Source organism: Limulus polyphemus, unplaced genomic scaffold, assembly GCF_000517525.1.
Source record: "Limulus polyphemus unplaced genomic scaffold, Limulus_polyphemus-2.1.2 Scaffold70, whole genome shotgun sequence".
Lineage (NCBI taxonomy): Eukaryota > Metazoa > Arthropoda > Merostomata > Xiphosura > Limulidae > Limulus > Limulus polyphemus.
This window is the reverse complement of record NW_013665680.1, coordinates 568845-583203: the sequence shown is the minus strand read 5'-3', so window position 1 is coordinate 583203 and position 14359 is coordinate 568845. Positions and strand designations below refer to the sequence as shown.

At 35.3% G+C, this 14359-nt stretch overlaps 1 protein-coding gene across 4 annotated transcripts in view; it reads left to right on the top strand.

The window, feature by feature from the left end:
- LOC106465830 (cytochrome b reductase 1-like) overlaps window positions 1-14359 on the top strand; it is a 35869-nt gene that overhangs the window by 3538 nt on the left and 17972 nt on the right. The window contains exon 2 of one of the 4 annotated variants that reach the window (XM_022394147.1): window positions 878-1009. The exons of 1 other annotated variant lie outside the window; for it this stretch is intronic. Coding sequence is in view for 1 of the 3 variants with exons in the window: in XM_013926080.2 (XP_013781534.1) it covers window positions 11726-11727 (2 nt within the window). In the remaining 2 variants the exon portion in view is untranslated. Of the gene's footprint in view, window positions 1-877; window positions 1010-2940; window positions 3687-11415; window positions 11728-14359 lie in introns of those variants that run through there. 2 more of the 4 variants (XM_022394153.1, XM_013926080.2) reach the window with 2 other exon arrangements.

Sequence of the window (14359 nt, the reverse complement as noted above, 5' to 3'; positions counted from 1 at the left end):
CAGGTGGTTAGGAAGCTCGACTTGAAGTTCGAATCCCATCCCACCAAACATGCTCGCCCTTTCAGCCGTGGGAGGCGTTATAATGTAACGATCAATCCCACTATTCGTTGGTAAAAGAGTAGTCCAAGAATTGGCGGTGGGTGGTGATGACTAGCTATCTTCTCTCTAGTCTTTCATTGGCAAATTAGGGACGACTAGCGCAGAAATTCAAAAAACAACCAAACAACAACCTTCTAATATACTATGATGACCTAGTCAATGTAAATTAAACACTCTCATATAAACCCGCTTCTGTTGCTTACAGCCGTGACATTGTGATATGCTGTTGTTGAGGTTTTATTGATAAACTTGGCTTCTTGGAGAAAACAAAGACAGGGAAATAATAATACAAAATACATTAAGAGAACCAGTTACATACCTTTTTACTTACCACAGTGGACTTGTGTTGAAAAACAGGGAAATAACCAAGGAACTAATAATACAAAATACATTAAAAGAACCAGTTACATCACCTTTTTACTTACCACAGTGGACTTGTGTTGAAAAACAGGGATATAACCAAGGAACTAATAATACAAAATGCATTAAAAGAACCAGTTACATACCTTTTTACTTACCACAGTGGACTTGTGTTGAAAAACGGGGAAATAACCAAGGAACTAATAATACAAAATGCATTAAAAGAACCAGTTACACACCTTTTTACTTACCACAGTGGACTTGTGTTGAAAAACAGGGAAATAAACAAGGAACTAATAATACAAAATACATTAAAAGAACCAGTTACATATACCTTTTTACTTACCACAGTGTACTTATGTTTGTATCTGATTCAAAAGCATTTATACTACTAACTTATTATTGTGACATTATTCAGATCAAGCTGTTGAAGATACTAAAAAAATAACCTTGAAGCCCCGTCTGTTATTCTTTTCGTCATATGTCACTGAGTTATACTGATTTTCATCCCTCATCAGAAGCCCCGGAGAAGGACAAATTGATAAACAAGGTTAGGCTTCTTATGGTGTTGAACTGTATATTATACGTATGGTTTTTTCTTAGTTATCTTTTACCTACCACAGCGAACCTGTATTTATATAGGATTTCTAGAATATGTTGCACTAACTTATTATTCTGATGCTATTCAGCAGCAAGGTATTTAAGATATTAAACAATAAACTTGAAGCCCAATTTATTATTCGATTCACCACTTGTCACTAAAAAACACCATAGATATAATATACAGTTCACCACTACAATAAGGCTGATCGTTTTTTTCCTATCTGCCCTTGTACAGGATTACTGATGAGAGGGGTGGAATTCCCTGAAACCGGTATAATTCAGTGACAACTGGTATATGGAATGATAACTTGGGCTTCATATTTAAGTTTAATGTCTTCATATTAAATAAAGAAATAAATGTGGAACAAATTAGTATGTTAAAATGGTAAGATAAAAAAAAACTTGCTATTTTTATGGAAAGTATAGCTTTAGATAGGGCCTGGTGGCCTGGTGGTTAGGGCGCGCGGGTAGGGAGTCCGAATCCCCATCGGACGAACATGCTCGTCCTTTGAGCTGTATTTTCGGGGGGGGGACGTGTATGTAGACGAGCAGCTTTTACAGTGTAAGTCAACAGACTAAAATAATACGTGTTATGTGTGATTAAACACAAACACAAACTTACAATTAAAATTACTAAAAACATTTAGTTTAACTACGATGTTAAGTTCACATTATAATACGTGCAATTTTTTTGTGAAATGTAAGGGAAGCAAATGCCCCCTCTTGCTCCTTCCTGCGGGCGCCCACAGCTATATTCTATCACTTCAGAATTAGTGACGGTTAACTCAGGTAGCCCTCGAGAAACTTTGAGCGAAAATAGAACACACACAAACCAAATACTGTAAATGATGTCCGAATGTTGAACAGTTTGTATGCCTGCCCCAACATATTTTGTGAGATGAGACATTTCTTTGTAAAATACACATACATAGATAGAAATCTCAAACAGTAATTACTGGGATTAATTACAGTGTTGCTGGTATTTTTTGCTTAAAATTTGTTGTATTGTGTGACTCGTGTGTTATTACGGATCCTATAAAACACAAAAGCAGTGTGGCGTATAAAAAAATATTAGAAAAAAAAACGTGTCTTAAAAATTCCATGTAGGTGTTCAGGCCCCATCGATAACTCTGTGGTTAAAAACAACCATCTGGTTAACGTTTCGTTCGATACTGAGCTTCATTGTCGTAAAGTACAAAATTGCAGTCGCAAAGTCGATCAATATATTTATTTTTTTAATGCTAAAAATAATAAGTACCGTGTCAAAAATGTAAGTTATGGTAATGAATTATAAAGATAATTAATTCTCAACTATAAAGCACTGTTATGCATTCAGATTTTGAAATACAGCATCGTTGATAGATTTAGAAATATTTTTGTATTATTATTTTCCTCTATAAAACAAGGGTGTAGGAGTTCATATTATTTTACTCTGGAAAACTATAAGAACTCGGAAGTATGAATAAGAACCTTAAATTGAAAAAAAAAAAATCGAAATAAATCCAGGGACAGTTCAAACCCCAGAGCCTAACATAAGACTGTTCACAACCACTAATGTGTGTCTATATCTAATCTCTTTCGAGGTAGGCGTGTGCGACCTTGATATCCTCATATTTTAAAAACAGTCCAATCTCATCGATATTATTATCACAACTTAAGCATTGAACATTCTTTGCAAGTTAATCTACCGAATTTGTGAAACGCACTATGTTGTGTTAAACCAAAGTTATAAAGTAAGAACATACTTTGGGGACGGTTGTTAATGGAGCGGTTCCCCGTCTATATTTATAGACTTCTTGCGTTGGCTGAGCTTCGTAGAACTTTTTTATAAAGGACACACGGGCTCCCAGGAGGAAACAGTGGCAGACTTCCCAAGCTCGTCAAGACCTCGGGGCAAGTTTATCAACTTCGAGTTCGTTTCGTTTACCTGTGGAAACTCTATTACTTCAGAACATATATAAATATATATTATAACTTAGCCTTAATCGTAGATACCTTGTCATATATGAATCTATGCTCTGCGTACCAGAAACAAGGGGTCGAGAGTACAGTTATAAAAATCGAACACCCTCAAAGACTTTTTATTTTCCCGCCTCGGGTTTTTATGAGTTGGGTTGGTTGGAATTTCATCTTGCCCCGAGATATGGCATTGAAGAGTGGCTGAGGGTGAATGGCAAGAAGAGCGAAGAAAACCGACCTGCTCGTAGACGAGTCCGTGAAGGTTTTCTTCTCGGTTACACCTAACAGAGGCGCTGTACTTACACCTTGCGTCTAGTGAAGACGAACCACTCAGTCTTTCTTCTTCTTTTTAGTTGTGAAATTGCAGCTTTATAAAGAGAATATTATGTCGAATTAACACTTATATCTTTACGTGTCTGACGAAAAATAAGTGTAGTGTTTGAATTTACAAGAAGTGATCCAATAGTGTTTAAAGATCAGCAATTTATAGGATCCTAGAATCATTTCGAGCGAAACGAGAAGATTCTTCTACGATTTTCAAGATTTGCATTTCGTTGATGTAGACGTGACTTGCCAACTTTTGTTTGCCAATACAGAAAGAAATCCTGTGTGAAAATACAAATCGTTCAGAGAGTGTGAAATTATATTTCGAAACTCTATTGAACCACATACAAACTAACACCGACATAGCATTATTTGTAAGATGCTTAGATGTCACTCATATTCTAAAACCTGTTTCAAAGCTCCATTTGGAAAAAAGTGCAGTGATAGGCGACAGATAAAGAGATAAATAGGCTCTTCTATACTTACAAAAAGTAAAATCGTTCACACATCTATTGAACCACATACAAACTAACACCGACATAGCATTATTTGTAAGATGCTTAGATGTCACTCATATTCTAAAACCTGTTTCAAAGCTCCATTTGGAAAAAAGTGCAGTGATAGGCGACAGATAAAGAGATAAATAGGCTCTTCTATACTTACAAAAAGTAAAATCGTTCACACATGTGTGAGCTACATAACCATTATTCAGTTACCATAAAGACAGTACTAAAACGTTCTTCTATCAGACTAACGTGGTAAACTGTGAATGTTGGGTAGATATTTGGTCCAAATAGCCTAGCAGAATGACGTAAATGGCATCCTCAAAACATGAAACAACCTTATTAGTTGTTTTAGTCTGGACAGTCTGACTTGCAATAATGCACAGTTACGTTTTCTGTTTTGCAAACAAGTAATCCTGAATGATGTTATTCCGTGATATTTTATTGGGTTTATGGCCGAAAATACCTTTAATAGCGAGGGTACCCAAATGATTAAGCAATGGATTCTAAACTTCTTAATCCTCGTCCCACTAAACACGCTTGCCCTTTCAGCCGTGGAGGCGTTATAATGTGACAGTCAATCCCACTATTCGCTGGTAAAAGAGTAGCCCATAAATTGGTGGTAGGTGGTGATGACTAGCTGCCTTCCCTTTAGTCTTTCACTGCTAAATTAGGGACAGCTAGCGTAGATAGCCCTCGTGTAGTTTTGCGCGAAATTAAAAACAAACTAACTAACCTTCTTAAGTAGATACGTAAAAAAGTATATTTTTTAGTTATAACGATAACCACGCTGATGTTTAGTTTCGGTCTAAGAATGTAGCTTACTCTGATCAGCTTCCAGTCGCTCAGCGATAAGTCTCAAGGCTTATAACACTAAAAACCGGGTTTCGATATTTGTGGTGAGCACAGAACAGACACCCCATTGTGTAGCTGTGTGCATAACAATAAACAAACAAACAAATATTCTGATCGGAAGCTATTGGTATTTAAAACTTGTGTTTGCACTTCGAATATTCTAATATATATCTTCACACTTGCGTGCTCTTTCCCTAGCTTTACAATCCAACTTTGGTAACCCTATTTTGTCGTCATTTTCTAAACTTTCTTCTGAGTTTTTAAACACAATATTAGTTTCACCAACTACTATATTTATAAATTTAGATGTCCATAAATTTTGGATGAATTTTGGATTAGAGTTAAGAGCGATATAATTTAGAAGGAGTAAGGGGGATTAAGCCACAGTTAAGCACCATGGTTCGTATATATGTAGCTTAAACCTCAACTGTATTTTTTGCTACTATTCTTGTTGTTGTTGTTGTATTGTACTAGTGTTCTTGTTGTTGTTGTTTTTACTATTGTTCTTGTTGTTGTTTTTGCTATTATGGCCCATTATGTAGCTTTGTGTTAAAGTATATATAATTCAGAACGAAAAGGCAACATGTAACTAAATAAAGCCATTTCTATAAAATAAACCGAATAGAATTGCATCATGTTACAAGTCAAAACAAAACAAACCTAAGCCTATAGTGGCTAAAATACATTCAGTTATCACTAAGGTACCCAAACTGCTAACGATATTCTTAGCTGAATATGCAATAATCTCTTGACGAGGTGCTGTTAGCTTAAGAGATTTAGATTAGTCCTATATGCGCATACTAAGCGATCAGGTCACTACGAAATAACTTTCTTAAGTGAAAAAGTTAATCATAAATAACGATAATATTCAAAATTATATCTGAGATTGCATACAACCCACTACTCGATAACGAGGAACCCACTTTGAGACTAATAATGGTTGGAGACGGCTTGAATGGGTAATGAAGAAAAACTTTAATATAAGTTTAACATAACAGCAAATGTACAACTTACGAATACTCAAGATCTAAATACACTTGTAAACATTCGTCTACTAGAAGAAACGCGCTCACCCGACAAAAAAACGGATCAAAAATACAAAAAAAAACACATTAAAAATGACAAACAAAATGAAACTCAACGTTCATACGAAGAATTAGGCCGATATCATGTCACTAATTTCCTGTAAGCAGTTGGTAGTTCTTGTTTTCTTTTTATACATCACTGTCGCGATTGTTTGTTTGTTATGGATTTCGCGCACAGCTACACGAGGGCTATCTGCGCTAGCCTTCCCTAATTTAGCAGTATAAGACTAGAGGGAAGGCAGCTAGTCATCACCACCCACCGCCAACTCTTGGGCTACTCTTTTACCAACGAATAGTGGGATTGACCGTCACATTATAACGCCCCCACTGCTGAAAGGGCGAGCATGTTTGATGTGACGGGGATTCGAACCCTCGACCCGCAGATTGCGAGTCGAGTTCCCTAACCACCTGGCCATGCCGAGCCGCCACTATCAAGATATGACAGGATAATCATTAATCAAGAGTGTATTACATAGGTTTAGTTTCCCAAGTATTAAATTAGAGGTCTATTCGATAATATGTTATAAGGATTTATTTACAGTACAAACATATCAAAAATTAACGTGATACCATCATTGATATATTATATAAATCAAGCTATAAAGGCCCTTGGATGTTTTGGCAAGATTTCTCAAATTTGTAATTCCAAGTTTCTCAGAAATACACGGTATCTACAGTTTCTTCGCAATATTTCAACTAAAAATCTCTAAATAATTTATATTTATCATATGCATTAAAAATACTCATTACAAAGACTCGTCTATAACATTTTCTGTCGGCCAAGTTACCAACTGACTATTCAGTCTGCTCTAGATTGGAACCAGCTACGACTCTGTAGACTCGGAGTCATTTCAAGGTTCCGACTCTATTTTCAGAGTGCTGCTGGGAGGTTATACGAACACTTAATTGTCCTTGATGCGTTTACACTAGAGCTTTGTTTGTTTGTAGTTAAGCACAAAGCTACACAATGGGCTGTATGTGCTCTCTGCCCACCACGGGTATCGAAACCCGGTTTCTAGCGTTATAAGTCCGCAGACATACCGCTGTGCCACTGGGGAGGGGGGGGGCTACACTGGAGAATCGAGTCGTATCCCATCCCCTTTTTTAAATGCTTACCGTTCATGTTATCATTTTAACTGTTTTCTGTTCAACACGCCAGACAAGTAATTTATGTGCCACCAAAATATATTACAAAACACACTTTAGTATCTTATTTATGGAGAATCAAGTCATACGATATCCCCCTCTCCTTAATTTTGTTAAATTCTTACCGTTCATAAAGTAATTTTAACTGTTTACATTTCAACACGCTAGACATGTAACTTACATGCCATCCAAGTGATATTTATTACACAACAAACTTCACTGCGTCTGTCGTATCCCAGCTTGTCCGATGAGCCCTAACATTAAGGAAACAACTCGTCTACACTAGATAGAGCAGGTATAATGTGGTTGACATATTATCATACATTCTTATTTACTTTTAATAAGTTCTTAGAATGTCATAAACATGCTCTGAAGCTATGATCATTACTTATAATTATTCTGATTTTTAATGACTCAATCCGTTCGACTGTAAATTTATAGGAAAATACATACGTTTAGTATGGTGACGCCAACAATATACGTGTACATAAAGCGCGTATTATTATAACAACAATGCGCAGGGCGCATGAGCCAGCGGCGTCAATGCGTTGGTTTACTCAATTAATGCGCTTTATTTTGTTTCCTTAGTTTTATATTGTTATTATTCACATCCTTTTCATCATACTGCGCTAGACTGTTTCAATGTTGAATTGTGCTAGCCAACATGATGCATATGTAAAGAACCACGTGCGGATAGATGAATGCTTGTAGACTTTATTAGTACAAATTGCATTTTATTTATGTTAATTGTTTGAATTCCATTGGGAATAAAGGGCTTCAACAGGAAAAAAATACTGTTACTTATCAGATAAAAATCCTAATTTTTGAGGCCAGTCGTAGCGAAATGGTTAGCTTAACGGGCTGCGGTTCGGAATGTTCAACGCTCGAGTCGCGAAATACCACTTATAGTTTCATCTATAACTGGGGTTTTTTCAACTGTGATAATCAATTCCGTTATTGGTTTTAGAGTAATCGCATAGATGACACGAAGTTATATGACCCACGTGTCATATAAGGTGCAGCTCAGGTTGAAAATACCGAAAACTTATATTTTTTAATTCAATGATAGAAATGTGTAAATATTTCAATCAAAGGAGTGATGTATTGTACACATTATACACATATAATTTGACAGATAGCAGTCATCTTCCCATGTTTTCAACTCTAGAATAGATATGATTGGCTAGAGTAACAGGGGTAGAACACAAGAGCCTGGTGGTCACTTTTGTTTTTCAGAAAACGGATTAAAATTGCAAAAGTCAACATTCACATCACAGAGTATCAGGTGGGCCTTTTTTTAACTTAGGTAAACAGTCCACTTATTTTTCACCCTAATTCAAAGAAACTGGTAAGTAAATATACGTAACAGCTATTGTTGTAGCAATAAACTCGGATATCATTGGATTGAATTTACATAAAAGGGATAATACGATTCTGATTACGTTGTTTTCCCAGATTGTTCAATACATAAAGAGGCTCGGAAGTGTAACTGAAAGTTAGTTGCGTCAGGGAACAAATGGATGTTTATAATATAAAATAGAAGATGAACTGACTAGACAAAGTTATTAGCTGTGTCTCTAACCTACCGCATTTATGTCAAGAGTAAACGTTTTCTAGAAACGACTAAACAAAGGAAGAAAGTAAACAATACGGTGTGAAAAGAAAGTACGGTGATTTGTAAGCAGACTAATATACATAGATATATGCTTAAAATATAACCAAACAGATTAAAAACCTGAAAAATGTTGTTTTTTTTTTGTTGTTTTTGTTTTTTGCAAAACATTGCAAAATGGCAGACTTGTATCATAATTGCAACATTTGCAGATTGGTTCATGAACATTACTTTATGCCTTTTACCATTGACAAACAATTGAGAACTGACTATTTGATCAGTACACAATCTGTGTTCAGATGACTCCAAGTATCTTCGTACGGGTGTGTACGATAGTGGTATATTTACTACGAGATTGTTTGTTTCTTTGCTTGTTTGTAATTAAGCACAAACCTACACAATGGGCTATCTGTGCTCTGCCCACCACGAGTGTTGAAACCTGGTTTATACCGTTGTGAGCCCGAAGACATTCCGCTGTGCCACTGGGGGTGGGGGGCTACTAAAAGATAACCAATAGACAGTCTGGAAAATATGTCTATGAGTCTTTCTATCAGCTCGTGAAACTGAATAGTTGCTGAAGCTTACAAACGTTAGAAACATGACGTAATTACCAGTAGGCGTGAAAATATGCGGTTACAATTTGATTTGTGCAAATTATTGCATTTAGAACCATCTATGGGAAACCAGTAACAGAAAAAAAAAATGGTATCATTCTCGGTTTTTGTAAATACTCGATCACGTATTCGTTTTCGTGTTGGACCGTAGAAGCAAACAGTTAGTTTTCATTTGATTTCTAAGGAATATCATACTCCATTTTTAACGTATATGATTATAATGTTTAAAGCTATTTTGAATGTTGCCCTGGAGGCGTTATGATATTACAGTCAATCCCACTATTTGTCGATAAAGTGCAGCCCAATAGTTAGCGATGGGTGGTGTTGACTAGCTCCCTTCCCTCTAATGAGTCTAATCTATCACTTCAAAATTAGGGACGGCTAGCGCAGATAGCCCTCGTGTAGCTTTGCGCGAAATTCAAAACAAACAAACACTTCAAAATTAGGGACGGCTAACGCTGATAGCCCTAGAGTAGTATTGCGCGAATTTCTTGAAAATAAACAAACACGCTAAAAACTGTCCAGAATCGGTTTTGTAAGTTTTTACAGGCATACCCACAAAATATAAGATATTACTGCCAGAGGTATATTATTATCATATTCCTTTTTTTATATCAAATTCCATTTCTTAAGCTCACTTCTTACGATATCATGATATCACAACGAATATTATATCGTACAGTCTAACTCTAAGTATCAAGTGTTAAGGTCTTCTCTAATGATAAATAATGAAATTTTATGTAAAAAGTTTACCTTATAGACTAACACTATAAGTTAGAAGAAATGTTTTGTTTTTTTCTACTGAAGATTATGGCCACTATAGGTGGCGCTATATCATTAAACAAAGACATTGATTAGTATAGATGGTTCTATGCTCTAGTAATGTCGGTGACTATTATGGGTGGTTGTAGTAGGTAGAGCTACGCTCCAGTAATGACTGTGATAGGTATTGATGGAGCTGTACTCCAATAACGTCGGTAACTGTTAATAGGTGGAGTCACTGTTCTAGTAAAGAAGAGGGCTTTTATAGATTGAGATATGTTCTAATAATGACGGTGACTGGCATAGATGGAGTTATAACTTAAAGTCATGAAGACCTAATTGATGTTTAATTCCTGAATGACACTCCTTAACCTTCTCCCAGACTTAGTTCAAATAGTATTTTGGAAGCTTTAACTGCATAGCATAGATTTTACTTAAGAGTTGGGTTAGTGTTTTTATTTACCCTTCTTTTTTTATTTCCTTCTTTAGTTTGTTTTTTGAAATTAAGCACAAACCAAACTAAAAAAAGGAAAAAAGTTTTGTTTGAAATCAAGCACAAATCTACACAAAACCCGATATCGAAACCCGGTTTCTAGCGTTGTAAGTCTGTAGACATACCGCTGTGCCACTGGGGGGCTTCTATTTTAGTATTTGTGTGCAAGAAAAAAAAGTAAAAACTCAATCAAAATCTAAGCTATGCAGTTATGAAAATTACAAATTGTTACTTTATATGACCATGATGGATATCAAACTATTGTTTATGCCACAATGTGTACCAAAATACTAAACAGTCTTGCTTTTTAAACTATTCATATCTATTTATACATATACTTTTGAAAGTATTCTACCTGCAGCGTCTATAGGGTTAAAAAGTATAATAACGTCAGTAGCAGATTATATATACATGAAAATAGCATTTGTATTTTATTTTTATTTATTTACATTTAGTATGGAAAGGCTGGTGTAAAAATGCCTAATTTTTATTCCTTTTTTAACACTAACTTTGGTAAGAAAATTCAAATCAAAATGATATGGGTGCGAACATATCTCATGATGACATACCATTTGACTTAACAGTTATTTCACCAAAGAATTTTGTAAATGTCCCATTCCAAAAAATAAAAATAAAAAAATGAGATTTTTTAAGCTAGGCTGAGGTCAACAAACTAATGTAATGGTTCACATCTGTAGTCTTTCAGTTATGTCTGCCTTTAACTTTAACGTTAATACCCTATTCAATAAACTATTAATTCCAAGTTGTCGTTGCAGTACGTGTGGAATGAATTACGAATTTTAATTTTGCTAGACTGTATAAGACAACATTCAGTCGCCTCGAAACCGAAGGCTACAGAACAGCTTGACACACTTTCTAGGACAACTTGGACCAATTTTAGTGCGGCAAAATGCCAGCATCATAAGCGCTCGGGATAACTCTCATTTCTAAAATAGACAGGATAGATGTTTTAGTTGCCCTGAACGAAGGGCGTCTGAGTGCGGTATGAGAGAGCTCTATTACATTGATATCGACGATACACCAAGAAGCGTTTCTACAGAGATTTGCTTATTTGTTCGTGATTTTTAGGAGCGAGGAGTTAGTTAGCTCGAAATTAATTCAAACGTTTTGCGCATTGTTTTTATAAGATAATTACATTCATGACGCGCGAAATCGCCAAATGTGATGCAAACAACTAGTAGCACATTGTTCGTAAATGTGTCTGATCGTTTCAAGACAGAACCAGCTCAGTTAATCGCAAAAAAAGTTACATTTTTCATATATACGTAGCTGATTTTTTGACGATCGTTATGTAAGTATTTCTTCCGTTGGTAAATAATAATACTGAACTAGTTAGTACAGCGGAAGTTGACTAGACTTTAATGCGTGCAATGTTGTGTAATTGCGCTCTGAAGCTATAAAGTTATCTTTTTCTATATTATATGTATATAAATATAAAGTTTAGAAATTCATAACGATGTTAGCGATATTCATCCTGCTTCAGAACTGAAAGACAATCTTTAAGAATGCTAACTTTGAGCGACGTTTTAATTGTAATCACCACCTACTGAAATTATATCATTAAATCCGTGAGACACAAATTGTAAGTAACAAACGTCCTTACTTAATATATGCCCCCCAGTGGCACAGCGGCATGTCTGCGGACTTACAACGCTAAAAACCAGGTTTCGATACCCGTGGTGGGCAGAGCACAGATAGACCATTGTGTAGCTTTGTGCTTAATTCCAAACAAACAAACAATACTTAATATATACTAATCATATCTTAAGACTGGAACAATATTTCATCTGACTTTCCCAATTTAACAGGTATATCTGAAAAAACTTGTAAGAAAAAATGTATTACTTAATTTTGTTAAGCCTACTTATCTTTCACCCAGGATGTTAGTATCTGAGTGAGAGAGAGAAAAACGTTTTTTAATACAGTGAACTAGTTTCGGGATATCTAATATTAATAGCTAATTACATAGAAAAGCCCAGTATCGTCTAAAACACCAAATGTAGGAGAATCGCATATACGTTTATCTAGCATTAGTACTAGCTTCTGATCAGACTAATCTGCCCACTTAGAGCGAAACTAAAAACCGACCTGTTAATGAATAGAACTAATGGAATATACTTTTCTTACTTATAAGGATTAGAATGAATTGTTCCATCAGTTGGATTATACGCTATTAATTATACGTTCGGCTGCAAACTCAATACATTCTCAAGGGGTTCAGCGAGCTAATAAGATTTAGGTTAGTCCTAAATCCTTATAATAAGCTAACGCTTCAAAACAAACTCTATAATAAAAGTACAATAAGAATAATTAGATATATTCAACATTCTAACCAATATTGTTGATGAAAGTAACACTAAAGAAATCGGAGAGCATACCTTAGAAAACATACAAACACTAGATTTTGGCATCAAGTATTATCGTAGATGTGACAACAATACAACCGTGTATAAGCAAAACTTTCGTAATCTTCCCTATGAACGTCTTTTGACTAATTGAATCCCATTAAACAGCTCCGACAGTGTAACTTCAGAGGAGTTTGTCATCTAACGACACATGTTACTGTTCAAATATGTAGTCAATTAGCAGGACATTATAAAGGTTACAGCAAAAAAACCGAGGTTTTTTGAAGATACAAAATAATAGATACGAAATTAAATAAATATATGAATCGTGCAATAAATAGGTAGTTAAAATAGAACAACTATAGGTATGTCTAACACAACTACTCCAACTTTAACTAACCTATGGTTATACAGCTAAGGATATAACCAATCCAATATAACCAAAAGAATTAGCAATTAGACGTGAGAGTGTTGAAGAAGTTGTGATACTTTATAAAACTTCTGAACCCGCAATTAATAGCAAGAATGTTGATGATGAAACTCCTATAACAGTGAATGAAAATTATATTTAAAATGTGATAGGAGACACCTCGTTCGTGAAACACGTGGATATTAAGTAGGAATAGGTAGTTAAAATAGAACAACTATAGGTATGTCTAACACAACTACTCCAACTTTAACTAACCTATGGCACATAGAGTAGGCAAGAGGAAGTAATAGATGAAGTTACATCTTCTGTAAAAGCCGAAAGTAAACATCATAAGCCTCAAGAAATGTACATAATAAGGCTTAGAAAGGAAAATTACGGTAATCATAAATATGGCAAATAAAGTAATTAGCAAAGATTAATATAACTTAACTGATACCGTAATGTTATTTTATATACATACATTACTGGTGTTAATCATTTCTAACAAAACCAACGACAGGTAAAACTAATGATAGTTAATATGCCAAAGAGATTCAATTTTACTTTATTAAACCATTTCCAAAGGAATTAGCATGTAGACGTGAGAGTGTTGAAGAAGTTGTGATACTCGATAAAACTTCTAAACCCATAATTAATAGCAAGAATGTTGATGATGAAACTCCTATAATACTGAATTAAAATTATATTTAAAATGTGACAGGAGACACTTCGTCCGTGAAAAAAAAAAGGGACGCGAATGTCACACGGAGTGTCCCCCATCTTCTGGATATTATTTCTAAAGTATTTTCATTTAACGAACCAACACATTTCCACTGCGAATTCGGCGTATCTCTGTTTAACATAACCACGTATATTATCGACATATAAATGTAAATCTTTATAAGTGACCGCATGTGTACATTCTGGGGGTAGCGTGACCCACTGCCTAGTGCTTTGGACAAGGATGCGAGTTCAAGGCTTGCTCGCGACACGTTCTTGTGTCCTTTACCTCAAATGTGTTATGCTTCCCAGCTGTATAACCGGTACCAGTGGATAGCTAGGGGTTAACCTACGATGAATGTTTTATTTTACCTAGCTTTATAATCGGTACCAGTGGACAGTTGGGGGTTAACCTACGATGGATTGACATCCAGTCCAGAGGAATTGCG